The sequence below is a fragment of the Silurus aristotelis genome (genome assembly GCF_946808225.1).
Source record: "Silurus aristotelis genome assembly, chromosome: 6".
NCBI lineage: Eukaryota > Metazoa > Chordata > Actinopteri > Siluriformes > Siluridae > Silurus > Silurus aristotelis.
The window spans coordinates 20,549,027-20,569,753 of NC_139579.1; the positions used below are offsets into that span (position 1 = coordinate 20,549,027).

The 20,727-nt window shown below is 39.8% G+C and overlaps 1 protein-coding gene across 2 annotated transcripts in view; it reads left to right on the forward strand.

The window, feature by feature from the left end:
- The window catches only part of akap6 (A kinase (PRKA) anchor protein 6), a 109,995-nt gene extending 95,342 nt beyond the window's left edge, over positions 1–14,653 (forward strand). For both annotated transcript variants that reach the window (XM_083544115.1, XM_083544116.1), the window contains exons 12-15: positions 5,827–6,042; positions 8,047–11,136; positions 11,923–12,045; positions 13,509–14,653. In XM_083544115.1, coding sequence (XP_083400241.1) covers positions 5,827–6,042; positions 8,047–11,136; positions 11,923–12,045; positions 13,509–13,550 — 3,471 coding nt within the window. In that variant the 3' untranslated portion in view covers positions 13,551–14,653. The remainder of the gene's footprint in view (positions 1–5,826; positions 6,043–8,046; positions 11,137–11,922; positions 12,046–13,508) is intronic.
- The last annotated feature ends 6,074 nt before the right edge of the window (positions 14,654–20,727 follow it).

A 20,727-nucleotide genomic window follows, 5' to 3' on the forward strand; every position in this document is an offset into this window, starting at 1 on the left:
GCAGATATAATATCAATACTTTCTCCATGATTAGGAATAAAGAACTCCTGTTCTTTGGCAAGTACTAAACGCATTAAGGTGCTAAAAAAAAGCGGGGGGGTGTTAGCGAATAGGGGTGTGCCAAGCATAGCGTTAGTGTCTTATCAGCAGGTAATGGGGAGCAGACAGGTGACAGCCCAGAGAGGCCTGTTCATTACCCACACAATCGACTGACCACACACCCACTCCTTTTTTTTATTCTGCGTCCTGCTTGTTCACTTTCATTTACCGACGCTAATGAGAAAATGTCCTTATTGATGGTATTGTTATCACTTTTCTGCCATTTGTTTGGTTTATCACATAACAGAGGGGAGGCCACTGTTCATAAGGCATTAGTTTCATTTTGAAAATGTCAGTTTTCTTAGACAAGAAAAGGCAAAGTAATTAGAAAAATGCACCCAGCGTTAAATATTGATATTGTGGCTGAAGAACTTGTGTCAGGGTAATGAATACATTTTAAATTTAGACAGATTTGTGATGGCCTGCTTGCTAGTGTCCGCTACTATGAGCAGAAGGTTGTTAGTTTGAATCCAAGGACTGCCAAAGAGTCAGAGATGGCAAAAGTACACAATTACAAAGTACACTCAATTAGAAGTACAGATAGTACAAAAGTACAGATACTTATGTAAGTACAGTACTAAGTACTGATCAGTTGATCAAAAATGTGTCATTCATGTTTACATCACTGACTCCCTCTGTCTCATCCACGTTAACCCCAAACTTCTTGTTGCCTTCTGCCTTGCTCATTGTTAGCTATGTAAACTAGCCTACATCTGTGGTGCATAAGAGCCAGAAAATGATACACCAGTGGTAGATTAAAAAGCCAAGCAATAACAAGAAATAGGTTGATGGCTAAAAATGGCACACAATAAGAAGAAAACATATCGATAATTTCACCTAATAGATTTAAACTAAAGTAACAAGTCTGGTTTAAAAATATAAGAAGTAGAAAGTACAGATATTTGTGTAAAAATTTAATGAGTGAAAGTAAAAAGCAAAAATATATAGTGAAGTAAAGTACTGATACCAGAAAAATCGACTTAAGTACACTAAAGAAGTATTTGTACTTCATTACTTCCCACCTCTGCAAAGAGTCAGTATTGTTTATCATTAACTCTAATTGAAAGGTATCTGTGTTTGAATTTCCCCTTTTACTGAGCCTCGATAGTGTGGGGATTTTCTTTAAGCTGCATCAGCAGTCGTGTTGAAGAATGCAAGAGGAATATGGCACACTTTCTGTGACGAACGGATGAAACTGCAAGCAGCATGAGCTCGGGGAATCTGTGTCTGGGAACAAATCGTCAACATGAATTCATTACGCTCATTTGCGATAACAAGTGCTTGTGGTTTTAATTGACTTAATCAACAAATAGAATTAATTAGAGATTTCCAATTAATGGTAATTGATTGAATATCCACTGGGTCACTGTCAGTGTGAGATGCCTGCATCCTTGCCTTAACTGGAGGGGGTTTTGTCTCCGCTTCTCCATCTTGGCTAGATTAATTGAAAATGTTCAAATTGCAGGCGTGGAAGAAAGAGCGAGATGGAGTGTGCACTCGTTCTCCTAGCAGAGAGGAGCAAACAAACATAGCAAAGCAGCTAGAGTAAGTTGCTCTTTTCTACTCATCTGCTGTTTTAATCCTCACAAAAAAAGCATTAGCCCTCAGTGTGTGAATAATTCCAAGCCCTTCTGACTTGCAAGTGTCTTTTTGTGCATTGAAATTGTATATTTCATATTATGGAGCAGAATGAACGTGAACAGAGAGACAAATCGAGGATAAAGAGAAAGCATTCTCATTGTAGGAATTCTCATTCGGTGCAACATATCGTGATCGAGTTTGAAACACTCCTGGAGGGTCTGTGCGGTTCAGCTGCATTACGCCACCTCAGCGTGCCTCGGGTTTGATTACCAGCTCTGATATCGAGAAAACCTGTAGATTAATACAGTAGGTAAGATGGATTTAGCAAGGCGATAGTGGAGCGAGATCCGGCCGATGAGAACGAATAGTCATCTAAAGCATTGTGAAGATTGGCTTAGCGCTAGTGCGTGCTCAGCAGCGACTGATCTGATGATACCTTTATTAAAAAGCACCTGATAGATACGACTCGTGAGCTTCCTCATTTCACTTCCTTCATAGAGAATGGTCAACTGAAAGATGGTTCCCTTGTTTGGCTCCTGCGTTTGTTTCGCTCTCTTTCTTTCTTTCTTTCTTTCTTTCTTTCTTTCTTTCTTTCTTTCTTTCTTCTCTCTCTCTCTCTCTCTCTCTCTCTCTCTCTCTCTCTCTCTCTCTCTCTCTCTCTCATTCTTTTTTTTTTTTCTCTCTCCTTTTGATATCAGACTGGGACAACAGAGCGAGCATTGGCCAGCAGCCAGCTTCTGAGCCATAGCACTCAGCCTGTAGGTTTGAAATGGAGTCATTGTGTAGGTTCGCATTCACATACTGCAGGGAAAAGCAGACCACTTTACCGCTCCATGTATTTGGAAAAGCTTTTTAGCAAATATTGGCACATCATAGTCTGCCTGTTCCTTTTGTCAATAAGGCAAGACACATTGGAGGGGGAAGAAATCAAATTTACGAAGCCCAGCAATGCAGAAACAATAAAGCATCAGATTTTCTGGGGAGTTTGGAAGTCTAATAGGTTCACATGTTGTTCAATGTGTGTTATGATATAGCCCAAGGTTTGTGCCATTTAATCTGTATGAATGGACTTGTGATATTGATTGAAAAATAGCCATCTTGATTGTTTGCTGTGTGGAGAAGGACTGCATGAAGAGTAGAGGCAGTGAGGGAACAAAACGGTGTTTGTTAAAAGAATAATGTTGACCATCCGCAGCACTAACATGCACTGTTTGTGTAAAAGGATAAACAGAATCCATCCAGCTGACATAAATGTTTGCAAGTTGCTCTGAGAACACACTTTTGTCGACTCTTCAAACTAGATGTCTGGCATTGTCTTATTTTGCATGTGCGTTTTGGTTTGTTTGTTTGTGCATCAGCTTTGAACGTCCCCAAGTTTGCTAAGCTCCAATGTTTCAACTCCCGTTCCACAGGATAAGTCTATCACTCTACAGTGCATCCGGAAAATATTCACAGCGCTTCACTTTATCCACATTTTGATATATTTTTTGTTCTTATTCCAAAATGGATTAAATTTATTATATATTCACAATATTTCCCTCAAACTTCTACAAACAATATCCCATAATGACAACGTGAAAGAAGTTTGTTTGACATCTTTGCAAATTTATTAAAACTAAAAAAATCACGTAAATAAGCATACATGTCTTGAATGATATGCTGGGCTCAAATTGTTATCCAGATTTAAGAGTTATATACTTACAGTGCTTTCGAAACGTTTTAACAGTGCTTCACTTTTCCCACATTTTATTATGTTACAGTCTTATTCCAAAATCTAGTAAATTCATTATTTTCCTCAAAATTCTATAAGAAAAAATACTCCATAATGAAAACATGAAAGAAGTGTGTTTTGAAATCTAAAAAACAAACAAAAAAAATCACATGTACATAAGTATTCACAGCCTTTGCATAATACTTTGTTGAAGCATGTTTGACACCAGTTACAGCTTCATGTCTTTTTGAGTATGATGCTACAAGCTTGGCAAAACTACTTTTGGCAGTTTCTCCCATTTTCTTTTGCAGAACCTCTCAAGCTCCATTAGGTTGGATGGGGAGCGTCAGTGCACAGCAGTCCTCAGATCTCTCTAGAGATGTTCAATAGGGTTCAAATCTGGGCTCTGGCTGCGTCACTTAAGGACATTCACAGAGTCTTCCTGTAGCCACTGATTTGTTGGGTCATTGTCCTGTTTGCACAAGATGAACAATCAACCCAGTCTGAGGTCCAGAGCGCTCTGGAGCAGATTTTCATCAAGGATGTCTCTGTATTTTGCTGCATTCATTTTTCTTTCGATCCTGACTAATCTCACAGTTCTAGCCACTAAAAAAACATCCTCACAGCATGATGCTGCCACCACCATATTTCACTGTAGGGATGGTATTGGCCAGGTGATAAGCGGTGCCTGGTTTCCTCCAGACATGACTCTTGGCATTCAGGCCAAATTTATTCTTTATTTCATCAGACCAGAGAATTTTCTTTCCCTTTAGGCAAACTCCAGATGGGCTGTCATGTGCCTTTTACTGAGGAGTGGCCACTCGACTATACAGGCCTGATTGGTGGAGTGCTGCAGAGATGGTTGTTCTTCTGGAAGGTTCTTCTCTCTCCACAGAGAAATGCTGGAGCTCTTTCAGAGTGACTATCAGGTACTTGGTCACCTTCCTGACTGAGGTCCTTCTGCCCCCATCGCTCAGTTTGGCCGGGCAGCCCAATCTAGGGAGAGTCCTGGTGGTTCCAACCTTCTTCTATTTACGGACGATGGAGGCCATTGGGACCTTCAATGATGGAGAAATGTTTCTTTACCCTTCCCCAGATCTGTGCCTTGATACAATCCTGTCTTGGAGGTCTACAGACAATTCCTTAGACGTCATGGCTTGGTTTGTACTACGACATGCACTGTTAACTCAACAGAATTTACCACAGGTGGACTCCAACCAAGTTGTAGAAACATCTCAAGGAAAATCAGTGGAAACAGTATGCAACTGGGCTCAATTTTAAGTTTCATGGCAAAGGCTGGAAATACTTTTTTACTTTTTTAAAAATTATTTTTCAATACATTTGCAGATTTCAAGATTTTTAACAAACTTTTTTTCACATAGTCATTATGTGGTATTGTTTTGAAGAATTTTGAGGAAAATAATACATTTAATCCATTTTGGAATAAGGCTGTAACATGTGAAGCAATGTGAATACTTTCTGGATGCACTGTATGCACTGACCTCCTTCACCCTCCCTCTTTCCTCCACCATTGCATTTTGCAGTCTCATTACCTGCTTAAAAGATGTGGGGAGCTGTAAATATATGCTAAAACAGAGGCCGAAACTGCTGAAGAAACAAAATCCAATTTAAATGTAATGGTGTTTAATATTTATTGAAAAATGTAAAGAACGAGACAGGCAGTGCCTTGTGGAGCAGGTTGGATTTACATAAATTGTTCTGGTAATGTTTTTGTCCTATACTGCACACGGAGAAGAGTTTGTCAATTCGCGGAGACCGTGTTGCATAGGTACAGAGAGCTTAGGTACAGGCACAAGGCCATCAACATCCTGAACCCCTCTTCACCATATACATGGAATGACCTCTGCAGCATTCTCTTGTTCGGGGGGGGGGGTGAATGTTATGGCGATTTCATTCCATTATTGTTATAGCTGGGCTCTGGAACACAGCACTGGGGCTTTGGCCTGTAACTATCAAACTCAATGCTGTTTATGGGGGAGAGGGTGGAGGGGACTGTGTGATTTACATGCTCCTGACAGCCTGGATTGTTGTGGAGACCTCATCAGTGCAGGGCTCAATTCTGCCTTTCTTTCATTTACTGTTACTCAGTTACTCTCTCTCTCTCTCTCTCTCTCTCTCTCTCTCTCTCTCGCTCTCTCTCTCTCGCTCTCTCTCTCTCTCTCTCTCTCTCTCTCTCTCTCTCTCTCTCTCTCTCTCGCTCTCTCTCTCTCTCCATTCCTACCTCTATCACCTCCAATTCCTTTTTTCTTTTATTTGTCTCATTCTCTCACTTTAGTAATTAGTAGCAATGCTTCAGCTTTGATCCACGATATAATACAGATTCATATATATTTATTAGTTTTTTATTATCAAATTATTATATAGAGGTTGAAAAGCAGTCTAAAATGTTGGAATATGCCGCTTTTTCTTTCTAGGCTTTATGTATCGAAGTGCGAGGACGGAGAAAGGGGGTGGCCTCAGTGCTACGTCTGTGCCAGAGGCTCCTGGAAGGGCCAGAGGAGCAAAGCTCTGAGGCTGATCGTCAATCTCTCCAGCTACTTCAAGTGAACCTCGAAAGGCGCTGGGAGGCCATCGTCATGCAGGTGCTCCAGTGGCAGAGTCATCTCAAGTGCACTCTGGGCCGAGACCAGGTCAGATTTAACACACCCAACAGGACTGGTGTTCAAGACAGTCACTGTGTGCATTATGTGGGATGTGTGGTGTGGCAAAAACACACGGTTGTACAAAACAAAGTGCATCAACATGAAAATATAATAGCTAACATAAACATTTCAGCCACAAATCCCCTCTCACACATGTCTAAAAGATGCAGTCAATGATGTGTGCATTCTGTGTATAAATAACCAAATGAAAGCACAAAGCCAACCCTACTACCATCTATAGCACATTCACTAAATCTTATTACACTTACAGCTATTCATTTTCTCAGTATGTGTTTTACCCAGCTCTTAAACTGCCTCCATAAGGGTCAATTTATTTCTTACTCAACTCAGTAACCCACAGAGCCTAAGTGTTTTTTTTTTTTTCCTTGGCTAGAAATATTGTAGCAGTAATATAGAGCAGCACAGCTATAATGGAGCAATAATGGTGATGAATAAGGTAGGAAATGTAACCACATATTATCATTGTGTAATATAAAGAAGAAAAGACTCACAGTATATTAAAAAGTAAGAATTGACTTGATCTTAATGCACTAAGTGAACAAATGCTATATAATGTGCTAACTAACAACCAGGGCCTGTGTGTAGTTTTAGAACATACAACATTTACCTTTCTTGCTGAACCACGTTAGGTTTACTGCAAAACAAACAGCACCCCGTTCACACACACACACGCGCGCGCACACACACACTCACTCCCCAAAACTCCCTAATGCTGACTTATGGTAACTGAATTGCAGTGTGTTAAATGTGAGCGTTAGATTTAGGCTTTTGTTATGCAGATTCTGTGCATTCCTGTGTGGCAGCAGCAGGCCTCTGTGGAGTCTGTGTGCAACACCCAGAGTTTGTGGATGTCCACTTATTTATTCCCTCTCATTTACACAAGCAAGACAAACGACTCAGCCCTCACCGGCTTTGACCTTGCAGGGCTGAAGAGCAATTTCACTTTGGAAAGTGTTTAGAAAAAGAGAAGAAAAATAACCAGGAAGGTCTGTTTTTGTTAATACAATGCTCTGTTTGCAATGATAAAAATGGCCTTCTGTCGAAAGGTGTAGAAGACAAACTTAGCTTGGATTTGTTCCCCTTTATGTTTGAGGATTGTGTGTGTGTGTGCGTGTGTGTGTGTGTGTGTGTGTGTGTATATATATATATATATATATATATATATATATATATATATATATATATATATATGGGGGGGGGGGGGGGTTTGGGTGTTTCATCATTTTTTATTCAAGAGCTATGTTTTATCACACCATTTTCTGTATGAAGGTCAACAGAAGACCTGGTAATTTAAACTAACTTCCACTGACACACATTCAAAAATGAAAAGGGACACTGCTTCTTCTTTATGCCCTGTTCACCAAGTCTTTATGACATCGCATGAGCATATTTTGCTCTTCAGGTTAAAGGAAGGGATGTTGTTGGAATACAGTTTTAAACTTTTTTTTCTTTTTTTTTTTTTTTGGTGTAACTGTAGTGCAATACGAGCTGAGGCAGCTTAAATAAATGATTTTCTATTTGATTACACTGATTGAGTGTTCTCAATGTTGAAGTTTTTTTTATTATGCATTAGCAATCCAAGCTTCATCATAAGTATTTCCCTTATCAGCAAGAAGTGAATAAACAGAAATCTAATAAAAATTCATTATATGCAGTGTATGACATACAAAGCAAGTGTTAGATTTGCCAGTTTATTAGATTAATGAGATAAAAGGATAATATAAATAGACCTCGCTCATTAATAAAGAGCCAAGCAATCTGTTTAATTGTATCCCGTGTAGAATTCATGGGTCTAAGCAGAATTTTTAAACAGCAAAAATGTTTCACAGCTTAGTGGTGCTTTTGATCTCATTAAAGTTTGATTACAAGCTTGTGAAGCTCAGAAATCTGTGTATGGGATAGATTTATCCACTTACATAAAGCATTCTCCCTTTTTTATATTTTATACCAGTGCTCTTTGTCCCTACACAGGTTCCAGGCAACCTGATTGAACCATCACTGATGGACCTCCGTGGCGCATCAGAGGACTTTTGGGAATGGGATGAGATTGATATGACCATAGGCAATATGGAATCACAAGAAAGTGAGGAGCAAGACCAGTCAGAAAAGCACCAGCAGGAGCAATTTGAGGAAACCTGCCCTTCACAGAGCAGAATGAGCCTGGATGGGTTTCACTTAAATCCCCCTACTTCCCGTGTTTATCAGGTTTTCAGTTTGCATAGTGTCGAACTATATCAACAACCGCAGTACAATCTGAAGTTGTCTTCAAATATCGCCAAACCCAAAGAGAAGCAACCATTGCTAAAAAGCTTAAGCAAAGACTCTTCTTTTTCTTCAGTAGAGTCACTACCTGACATCATAGCAGGGCTTGTGAGTGGGAAGCAGGGGGTGCTGACAGATTCAACCAGGAGATCAGAAAGCGAGAGTGGAATAGTCAGCGAGGGTGACACTGAAACAACCGCCAATTCTGAGATCTGTCTGCTTTATCAGAGTGATGATCCAAAGGTGCAGGTTACTCCTAATCCCCCGAGCCATTCAGACTCACCTTGTATAGATGGAGTTTTAGATGAAGACATAGATAAGATACTGGAATGTGCTAACAAGTGTGCTCAGCTTGAAAACACTATGGCACAAAAGACAGAGGGCCAACAATATTTCATTGGAAAGAAGAAAACAGAACAATCTGAAGAGGGCAGAAGGAAGCATAAAAATGAACCAGTGGAAATTCTTATTAATGGGCGCTGTCTTAGTCCCGAATCTGAGGACGAGGGCCATGAAACTGGAGCTTTCAGTGTTGGGTATGACGATGAGGGGAAGGTCAGACGAGAGTCTACTCGTTTATCTCAGGGATCTTCATTAGATTCCCTCTATGCAGTGGGTGAATTCTTTCCATCAGCAAAAGAGACCCTCACACGTAGCATGTCGCTGGAGAGCTGGCTTGCTCCATGTAAGAGTTCAGAAGACGCAGGGGCAGGGAGTCAGGGCAGCCTGGGGGACTTGGACTTGTCTACAGAGACCACTGGGGAGCTAAGCAGGAGAACACTAGAGCTGCTGAAACGCCTAGAAAACATCCAGACTCCGCTTGCCCAGAAGATCACCCGCAGCATTTCTGATATTACCCTTCCAAGTAGCTCTCTACATCTTCTGGGACGGGGATCCCGTTCGGGGGGTGCCCCTTCCTCCATCAATGAGAGTTTGGCAGCTTCACTCACAGAGCTAAGTAGCATTGAGGACTCATCTGTAGCATCTGAGGATCTGGCTGTGCAGAAAAACCGCTGCTTGGCTGCCAATTCCAATGCGTCCTTTCGGAAGCATAGCCGCAGCCAACAGCTGACAGATGAGACAGACGCCAGTGTGAGCATGGTGGTGAATGTGTCATGTACCACAGCTTGTACTGATGATGAAGATGACAGCGACCTGCTTTCTAGTTCTACTCTTACTCTTACAGAGGAAGAACTGGGCATCAAAGATGATGAAGACTCCAGTATTACCTCTGAAGAGGAGTACATAGAGGGCACATTTGCACTGGGACTAGACTACATGAAGGGCAAGTTTCAGAGCTGGGTCAAACCCAGAGCCCAAAACAGGGAAAGGAATGAGGCAGACCTTGGTGATGAGTTGCAATGTGGAACTTTGTCTAGAGAGATTCTGTCGCCTGTGAGGACCTTTAGTGATCGACATTTCTTGAATCAGGCTACTCTGAAGCTCCTGGAGGCAAACTCCAACGCTAAAAATGACAACCTCAAGAAACAAGAAGTGGACAGCAACCCATCAGATGTTACTAGAAATTACATCAGCAGTTTTGTTGATGACATGGAGAATGGCAATGTGGATAGCTCGCACATCAAAGGGAGGGATGAGGATGAGCTCCTTAGAGAGGAAGGGAGTCTTTTTACTAAGAAAGGAGAATCTTTTAAGGATTGCTACACCATGGATGATATAAAAGGTGATGTAATGAGCATGGTGGTCACTGCCTCCCCATCCTCATGTGGGCAGATAAACTTGCAGTCTCGAGAATCATCTCTGGAAGGCCAGTTGAAAGGAGAACTACCATGCCACAGCTCCCGGAATCAACTCCCTTCCCTGTCGCCATTAGAGGAGTGCTCCACGTCTCACCATAGCATGCTGGGAATAGCTCACAAGACTTCCCAGGACCAGTCAGCATCCTTTCTGAACCATATCCATGAAAATCATATTAAGAGCCCATCAGACTGTTGTAGCCACCAGTCATTTCCTTCGAATGAAGAGAGAAGCGAGGATGTCCACAGCTTTGTGATGGAGATCATCGACATGACATCAGTTGCGCTGAAAACTAAAGATGTCCAAGCAGAAGAAGCTCAGGAATCCCCTAGTCCCACCTCAACTTCCCAGATCAAAGAGAAAGTCCTGGAACATTCTCATCGGCCAATCCATTTACGCAAGGGTGATTTCTATTCGTACTTATCACTTTCCTCTCATGATAGTGATTGTGGGGAGGTCAGTACATGCACAGAAGAAAAGAGTAGCACCCCAGTTCTCTCCAGAACCCCAGAAATCCGTGATGAAGAGCCTCTATTTGCGGCCTGCACAGAAGAGGTCTATTTAGGTCCTCCGCTCTGCTACAGCATGTCCATTAGCAAAAGGCCCACGAGACGCAGCACCAAACTAATAGACCCCTTCTGTCCCCTGAGTCAAGCACCTCCACCACCCAGTAATGAATACCAAAAAGCACATGGTATTTCTCCAGGAAGTATAGCTGGAACCCAGCCACAGTGCCATAATGAGGCTCCTTATCTTAATCCTTTACCATGTGAAACCGTGATAGACACTGTTGAATGTTTTGCAGATACTAAAATGCTTGAATCCAATATTTCCCCTGTAATGACTAAGATAAGAGTCTCTTGCTCCAGTACAAATCCTTTAAAAGAGGAAAGCAGACTCTATATTAATCCTAAAATTAACTGTCCCCTGATAAGAAAAAATGATAGGGATGAAAGAGGTGATGCTTCACAGTGGATGAAACAGAAGAATGTCAGAAAAGGGTGCAGCTTTCCTCAGGAAGCCAAGTCAAGTTATAAACAGGTACGTTTCGACCTTACACTGGGCTTTATTTGCGTGTAATGAGAGCTCGGTGCATTTCTTCCGTCATATTCACTAAATATTTAAGAAGGATTTTTGTCCCCCTTTCCCTCTTCTCTAATGGAATAAGGATTTACAGGCATAGATTTAAAATGGTAAGGTCTACAGAACAGAATAATCATAATCAGTCAGATTATATTATGATTCATAAGCAAGACTACAGTGGGAATCATTACTTAATTTCATGACTGAATTAGCATGTATTTGTGTGCTATTTTAAGTAGTTTGCTATTTCATATGCAAACTTCACCACTGCACTGTTCCAGCTCACAATGGAAAATCTGTTGTTTGGCCTTATATTAGGTAAATTAAGTGGTTAGATTTCAAGCTGATCATTGATGCCAAAAACAAGCTTGAGTAAGGCACAGACCTGAAATCTAGAGTATGAATATTTAAGTGAATTGATGGCCAGAGAAGTAGAGAATCTTACTTTTTTCTTTTGGTGGTTCCTGAGTCATTCATGTTCTCATTGGAATCCAGCTTTCTCTCACTAAATGTAAGTTATAGACGAGTAAAATGGTTTTTGATTGTTTGAGCAGTTTGAGAGTCATTGCATTATTTTAATGACACTAATAGGAAAATTCGACAAGCATAAGGTTATTTGAGTGACATTAATGTGAAAAATCTGTGCCTGTTTTTTGAGCAGGTAGGGGCATTGTAATGTTAGCAATTTTCTCCATTAGGATTGTGATATCGTCATTTCTAGCTCTCATTTCATTATTTCCTCAGTTGGCAAGGTCAGAGCGCGGTGCTGGACCGGTGGAGACAGACCGCAGGGTTTTGCTCAGTGCATGCCGTTCAGACAGCTCATCGACCGTGAGGAGTGGAGTGAGCAGCAGACCCCAGGCCAAGGTTCGTACTATAGGTCATGCATCAGCACAAACACCCACACACACAATTGACACACACAGACGCACAAGCCTCTCCCCCCCAGGCCTCTTCTGTCATATCACTGAAAAATGGCTGATGGGTCTTTTCAACATCTTGTGGCGCATTGTAAGCACCCCATTTTCCACATCATTCCATACTGCAACTAAGCACCTTCCTATTTGTTATTAGTGTGGTTTTCCAAAGAGCAAATTTGCAACGAGAATGTGTTTTTCTCCTCACCCGGCGTCTTTGTAAATGCTCTCTGCACCGACCTCGCAGGCTTAATCTGAAGCCGCTGACGCAAAACGCATTGTCTGACTCTGGGCCACATTATGGTTTAAATTATAGGCCTCTATACTTTATATATATGATGACAACCTTACTTGGAAATTGGTCTGAAAATCAGTCGTTACATCTCTATACCACATTCATGCAACCTTTAAGCATTAGATGTTGGGAAAATTTCAAGACCTTAACATCAGAGATTTGATCCACATGAGAAATGAAAGTAGAAAATAATATGTAAAACAATTAAGCGCTCTTTTTATTCTGATAAAAGCAAGCTTCAATGATGATTTTAAATGCCATTTTTGTCCAAGCATGCTGCTACTTCCAAATGATCATAAAAAAAAAAAAAAACTTCCAGTTGAAGGGATAAAACAAAAACACCACCTTGAGTATTGACTCTGACAATCAGTGTAAATTCTTTTTTCTTCGATGATCAAATCACTAGCAAGATGTCAAACAGCCCAAAATGGCAGAAATTCAAGTAAATTGTTTGAAAATTAGGTGAGGGCAATAAAAAACAGGAATCTCTGAAGGCGGCCAAAAGTAATGTTTCCAGTAGGTCTTGTCCTCTTCGTCACGTAGCCAAAGAGTTTTGCCTGGTACTGATTTGTTTTGAAGAAAAAGAAGCCACTGCAACAAAGAAGCCACTCACATAATATACAACTGATGGGGAAAAAACCCCACCACTGCTTGCTCACTGTAATCAAGTACTACACCGACTGCACCAATCAACCTTCCCCGGCTAGTGTTCAAGCCTCTGTTCAACACCAAGAAAGCACGTTTAAAACACAGCAGGTAGAAGTCGGACCCGAACGCGTATAACACCATAACAATGACAGAATACCAGAGCGGTCCCGGATGTGTCCGGTGTCTAATGACTTGTAATAAATTATTCTGCTTCTTTGCTTTAGATAAATTGTGTGCGATTTTAGTACCTAACACATTCTTGTATATGAAATATTGTGATGGATTGTGATGCATTTGAGAATAAATTGACCGCCCACACACCCTCCCCTCTTCTCTTCGCAGTGCCTCTAGTGGATCGGAAGATAAATTACAGTTAAACCAGGAATCATTTACCCTGACTCTTTCGCCATTTATAATTTACGAATAAATATATTGTTTGTTTTTGTTCTTTTTGTGTGTGTGTTTTCTAGAGGCTCTCAGGAAATCTTGCTATCCCTGCCTGTAGGCACTGACTGAGCGATTCCGTTGCTGCATAGCGTTTCTCCGAGCTGGGATCTTAACACAATCCTGGAGCAAGGACCTCTCACCAAGCACTGTAATACACTAGTGCTTGCTCCTGACCTTTGACCCCAAAGACATCATAGTGGCACTGTTCTTCTGTACTCACTGCTCACCCTGGACTGAGCTACCTCATCGTCTTCCTCCAAACTCCCCGTTATACACTAATGCACTCTCAAACACACACACACACACACACACACACACACACACACACACACACACACACACACACACACACACACACACACACACACACCAACACACTCACACAGAGTAGCTGTCACGATAGCTAGACATGGCTTTGCACATCTGTATTTGTCATTTGCAATTTGAGAGCAAGATGTGAGGTGCAGCACATTGTTGAGGTCTACATTCAGACCACATATTCAGTATGTGACACTTTGTCTCAGTCAGTCTGGAAAGCAGCTCCAGTTTGACTCAGTTCTACTCCGCATAAGCCGCTTTAGCAGACAAAGCCCGGATCTACAGACTGTTAAACTGAATGAGTGTCTAGGAGAGCTATCTATGCAACCCAACATGTGGGTGTGGTTGTGTGGCATGGATATTCCACTGGTTGATGGGATGCTGTTAACTGTTTTTGTTTCCTTATTTTAAACCCTGTTATTTGAAAAAAAAAATTAAGAAGTGTTTTAAACTTTTACATTTTTGTGCCTTGCTAATCTTTCTTATAACTTTTGTTAAGAAATACACACACACACACACACACACACACACACACACACACACACACACACACACACACACACACAGACACACACACACACACACACACACACACACACACACACTGCTTATATTTCCATGTTCAGTAATTAGTGAGAGAATTTGCTTACAAGTAACGTTGAGGCTAACAAATGGGTATCTGTATATATGTATACTGTACGTTCAAATCTCTGTGTACAATGACAATATGAATTATTCGTGTTCGTGTACAACTCTGTTCTGTGATGTGGATAATTATAAGCCTTAACGTGCTACCTTGCATGGTTGAGAGTATACCAACTCTTCAGAAATAAACATAATTTATTGAAAACTGTCTGAAATGTGCGCTTCTTCCCATTGTAAATATTATAAAACAATATTGCATCTGTGTCAGACACTTTCATGCAGAGTAGAAAAGAATGTGCCATTGCATAATGTGAGCTTTAGAAATAAAACTTTGGAATTTCTAAAGTCATATCCATATTAATAAGCTTTCCCAGCTAACCTGGAACATAGCGGTATCACTACAGTTACACAGTTACAGTACTGCAACATGAGAAAAAAAATTTGCCGATAATGTACGATAGATAGATAGATAGATAGATAGATAGATAGATAGATAGATAGATAGATAGATAGATAGATAGATAGATAGATAGATAGATAGATAGATAGATAGATAGATAGATAGATGTAAAGGGGTCAGATGGACTTTCTTAAGTCTTCTCAAGTAGAATGCATGCTGTTTCGCCTATAGCTGGATATATGTATTTACCTGTGTGTGTGAAGATTTTTTTTTTAACAGGTGAACTTGCCAGTTGCAAAACATACTGTAGACTATATAAAGCCACTAATCTTGATACCCGATGCCCCCCTCGAAGCCAAACATCACATGGTTATTTCCATGGCTAATGTGCTGTTTACAGGAAGTGTTGATGACTCCACAGGCCATGCGACGGGCCCTCTGAGACACAGATATACAGTAGCGTCACAACTTTCCAACTCTTCAGTTGCCAATCAAGTGCTCTCCTGATTGCCGAGCCGAGCCTGATAAGCTCTCCGCTTGTAATCGCCCCTCGGCTGCTGCAGCAGGCGCCTGTTTGTTGATGATGAGTGTGTGCTTGCATCAGAACAAAATCAGACAGTAGAAATGAACAAATTTAAATTCAATATTTAAAAAAAAAAAGCAGAACGGCAAGAAGAATTTCAGTGTGTGTTTTGGTTGCTCGTTTAATACAGCAATGTTTTGGGGGTAAGTAATAGAGCTGTCTGCCTCTTATCAGTTTACACGATCACTGGTGCCACATTACGGTAATGACAGGTGGCTGATAAATTCTCACATATCTACATAATGACACATCACAGCACTGACTTATTGCTTATGTTTTGATTTGTTTAATGTTTTCCAGGCAGTGCCAAGGAGATGGAAGAACACAGAATGTAATAAGAGTGTGCTTAGTGCTTTCACAATGTAATGCACTGTCATTTTCTCACTTTCATTGCCTGTATAAAAAACTAACACAGCAAAACAAATGCCATCACGGACTTGTCTGAAATACTCACTTTCACAACCAGTGCTTCTTTTTATTGTTAAAAATGGCAGGAGATTATATTAAAGCGCCTGCTAGTAAAAGTCACACACAAAAAAAAAAAAGAAAAAACCCAAAGATTTGCATTGACTGATAGCACTGATAAATTAGGATGGAAATTGAATCTAACATTATCTTCAAAACACTGCATCAGATAAACAATTAACAGGATATTTTGTATCAAATGGAAATGACTTTAAAGGTAGTAAAGGTCATGTGAATCGAACCGTGATGCCTTTGCAATTACAAGTAGCCGGAATGTTGATTTGGAGTCTTGCTAAGCATCGAATGGGGGGAATCATGTCAAATACTCTTTGTTGAAAAGATCATACTTGATTACGTGACATTATATGACAAGAAAGTGAAGGATTTTTACACATGAGGGATTAAAAAAAAAAAATCTAAAACTGACATTCAAATGTCATCAGGGTCTTTTAAATGCAATAGAGAGTGACCAATAGTTTCAGAATTTTACTTTTGATTGATATCATATAGTACACTTAACAGGATTACAGGATTTAATTTTGAATATATATATATATATATATATATATATATATATATATATATATATATATATATATATATATATATATATATATATATATATACACATACACACACACACACACACACACACACACACACACACACACACACACACACACACACACAAAGTATCTTATAGGGAACTTAAAGCATATGTCAGTGACTCTTGTCCACTCTTTACACTTGCCTCTTTGCTGTAGCTGGGTGTCAGTCAGTCAGCAAGGGAAGGTATGATGTTAAAGCAGAATATTAAATGTAGCCTGTCACCAGGGCAGATGTCTATATATCAAAAACTACTCAACAGAATGACATTGACCCTGGCAGCTTTTATGCATCAAAGTTACACTAGGCTAATAAAAGGAATGAGGTAAAAGTAACTTGATCAAAATGCTGTAAATGTCCATCATAGATACTGACCTGAACGGTGGCTCAAAACCCCAGTGGATGTGAAAAACTACCCTGGGAACACTGGATGTGCTATTTGTGGCATTGGGGTTGTCCTAATGCTGGGTGAGAAGATCTAATGGTGTTCAGCTTTCCACTTCATTTAAAAAGGTGTCCAGTGGGGATTAAGGTCAGAGCTCTGTCCAGGGCAGTCCTGTTTATGCACACCAGACTTGTGGATACTTAATAGCGCTCACTTTGTTCACAAGGGCATTGTCATGCTAGAACAAGTTTGGGTCTCTCAGTTTCAATGAGAAGAAATAGTAATCCTACAGCACACAAATACTGGCAGCAGTTTGGGGCAGACATACAGTATGTGATGGTCGGCTGTCTACAAACCTTTCGGACAAAGGTTGAATACTGTACAAATATTATAGTATGTCACTGTTTATAGGACATCATGCACATATATTCATAACACAAAATTGTTTTAGATTAGCCAATCTGTCTGGACATGTTGGGATATGAAAAAAGCAGTAAACCCACAGAAATCCCACATGAATAAAGGAGCACATTCAAACCGTAACCTGCACTCATTATTCTGGAGTTGTGGGACAGCAATGCTACACCACTTTTCTACATTATTATTATTATTATTATTATTATTATTATTATTATTATTATTATTATTATTATTATTATTATTGATGCTTATCATTATCACCACTATTATTAATTAAAAGTCGTATTTACATAGTTATTAAGCAATCAATATTGTGACAGGACAATTATGAACATAAACTTCAGGCTATAACTGATCCACAGTGGAAGTTCATGTAAAACTTTTGTTCTGAGCTCAAATCCGACATGTACCTACTCTCAGAATCAGGTAATGATACTAAAATATCTATTAATATTTGTATTAAGGTGATTCGGGTGGTGGATCATTACATTCTTCAGACACCGACAGTACGAGGTGTGTGAAGCGAGAGAGCGATTGAAGGAAAGGAGCAAATGACAGGGGTGCTGGCCCCATTAAAACACTAAAGAATGTGTTGAGTCTGTTCATGTAATTTGAGGGTTAGCTGATTGGATTCCAGGCATGTCATCAAAGCTGGCTGAGAAACAATCCGATATGAAATAGCAGAGTGGTGTGGAAGGGCATGGCAAGCTTATCATCCAGGATAAATAAAAAACTATCATGTCGTTTTCCACAGGCGCTCCCAATCAATCATTTCCAATCTGAAGGATTTTTTTCCCTTGGTACACTGTCTGTAATTTTTCCCAACAGTTAATTTATCATTTATTCTGAACTTTGGTGTTCCCCCTACAAACATGAAGAAGCAATCTTTCAAAAAGCATTAAAGTTTGAAAGAAAACGATGAACTTTTGAATAGCCTTTGCACCTTTGCTTTTTAAAAGCGACCTGCCCAATCAATCAGCAAGAGGAGAAAAGTCATATGAAATTTAACTCTAATATGCAAAGAGTAAAAATTATTCAATCTCACATACATTCAATTCTACCATCAAAAGGGGGAAATTAGTCTCTTAAGCAGAGCAATCAGTAATGAATAAAACAATCATTTATATGCTGATTGTGCCTTCAGAATATTTTTTTTATCGAAGAACAAGGGAAAAGTGAAATGTTTTATAACAGGTTTCATAACCTCATTAAATCAGCCTGTGCAATTATTAAAAGATTGTTTGCATATGAAAACATATTCATTAGACATTACTCACATAAATATCATTATTATTAAATAAACATTTAATACAGTTACAATTACAACATTCGAATGCATGTATGCATTCAAGGTCATATTAAAAGCAGCACTTATTTTTTTCATGAGCAAAGCAATGACCATATTCTTATTACAACCGAATCTTTCGTTTGAGGCAAGGAGAAAAGAAAAAGTAATACAGAGTTGCAGCTTTAATTATTCAGTCCAGTTAGCAAATATACTGATGACCTTATGATTGACAGGATTATCAGACAATAGACATTCATTTCAGGGGTGAGAGTAAAACACTGGCAGGTTCTGATAAGCAAAAATGACTTGCAACTGGTTGTCAAATCCCAGAATTCTTCCTAAATACGCCCTTGAATTCATTCAGTATGGTCCTTGAGCTGATAGGCATCGAGATGGAGAAACTGGGTCTTCGGGAAAAAAAAAGAAAAGGAGAAGAAAAAAAAAAAAACAGAAGAAAAAAATAGGAGCTCTGTTGGTTGGAGACTCGTCTGCAGTTTGTTCAGTCAGCAGGGGAGAGATTTCTCTTTGAGGATGAGCGAGGAGTGTGAGATGGAGAGAGTTTGGACAAACAGCAGGACTGACAGCCCCAATCACAGTTTATACTGCTTCACATTAAGCTGACTTGTCAACATGTGGTTTGGGGGAGAATAGCAGGCACTGTGTCGTTGTCTCCGTGTGGAGGCCCTACTAAAGGATTTAAACATAATCCTTGGTGGGGGGAAAAAAAAAATATATCACACAATTTCTGAGAAGAAATGTCCTAAATGTGGTTTTGATTTTGTATTCTTGTCTAAGACTTGCAATGGGTGTAAAGAGTTATATTTCACGTTTCGAACTATATCCAGATGATATCAAAGACCTTCATTTCATCTGATCAAAGATCATCATTGCTCAGCAAGGTTTATTTGCAAAGAAAATGCTTCAGTGTAACTTAAAACTCTAACATTATAACTTTTGCATTCAAAAGCAGGTTAGTTATCACAACTGTTTGCAAACACTGGGCTATGCGTTCCCACCGGCCGTGCCTAATATCGATTCCTAGCGCACACATAGTGTGGATGTACACTACCAGCTCAGCTACGGCACGTGGGAGGCCAACTGCTCCCTCGGATCTGTCTCGTGTAGTTTAGCAAAGAGCTGCAGACAAATAAATGCAGTACAGACCGGCACAAATACCCCGGGAAGTAAACAGAAGAAAGTGTTAATCTAATTGTATCAGAGTCTGCAGTGTCAGTTTAAACCTTCCAGTGCAATCTATTTGATGCCATCTGCAGAAAATAGCAGCAAAGTGGAGGGTGCTTCTCCCGCCTGTTTATTAAGGTGGTTTCATTAGACATGGTTACAGAGAGGTATTCCATTTACTGTCTCTCAGGTGAGGCTCCTGGCACATCTTTATTGATATATAATCATGTCAACTCATTATCAAAGGCAGCATTTTTTCATTTAAGAGATAGGAAGTGAATTATTCTCCCTGTAAACTGTACCCGAGTGCAAAGTGTATAAGCAGGTTTATCGTCGAGCCTCTTATTATCGCCCTCGTTTTCTCTCATAGCCCAAACACGTTTAAGGTGTCATCTGTTGTGTGAAGAGAACTTTAAATATGCCACCTGACAATCATAAATCTGCCTGTCAGATGAAAGGTATCTGATATTTGCCATCGTTTTCAAGGGCTCCTTGCTCCTTCAGCTGTCTTCTAACACGCATTTATATTAAAAACTATTAAAAACCTGTAAATATATGATAAAAATGCCCTAAAATATATTGTATGTTGATATCAGCTTTGGCTTTGTCAAAGGACAAGTGTGCTAGAGTGGAAGATTCATGACCATTAACTCCATATTTGCATTTTGGAATATTTTATAGGTAAACACTCAATCAACTTCAGAGCGATGACAGTTCAAGGACCTAAGAGTCAGTGAGACATTTTCATTCCATTTCTTTATAAACAGTACTGTGTGTCCTCATCACTAATTGGAATCATAGGTAGTTTCCATACAGTTTAAATAGTATTAAAAAAGTTTATTTCAGTGCACTGTACCTAGTCTGGATATTGCATTTAGTTAATGTAAATAATACTTTCAGATCCTACGTAATTACTTAAGGGTGAATTGCTTATAGCAAAACCCCATACA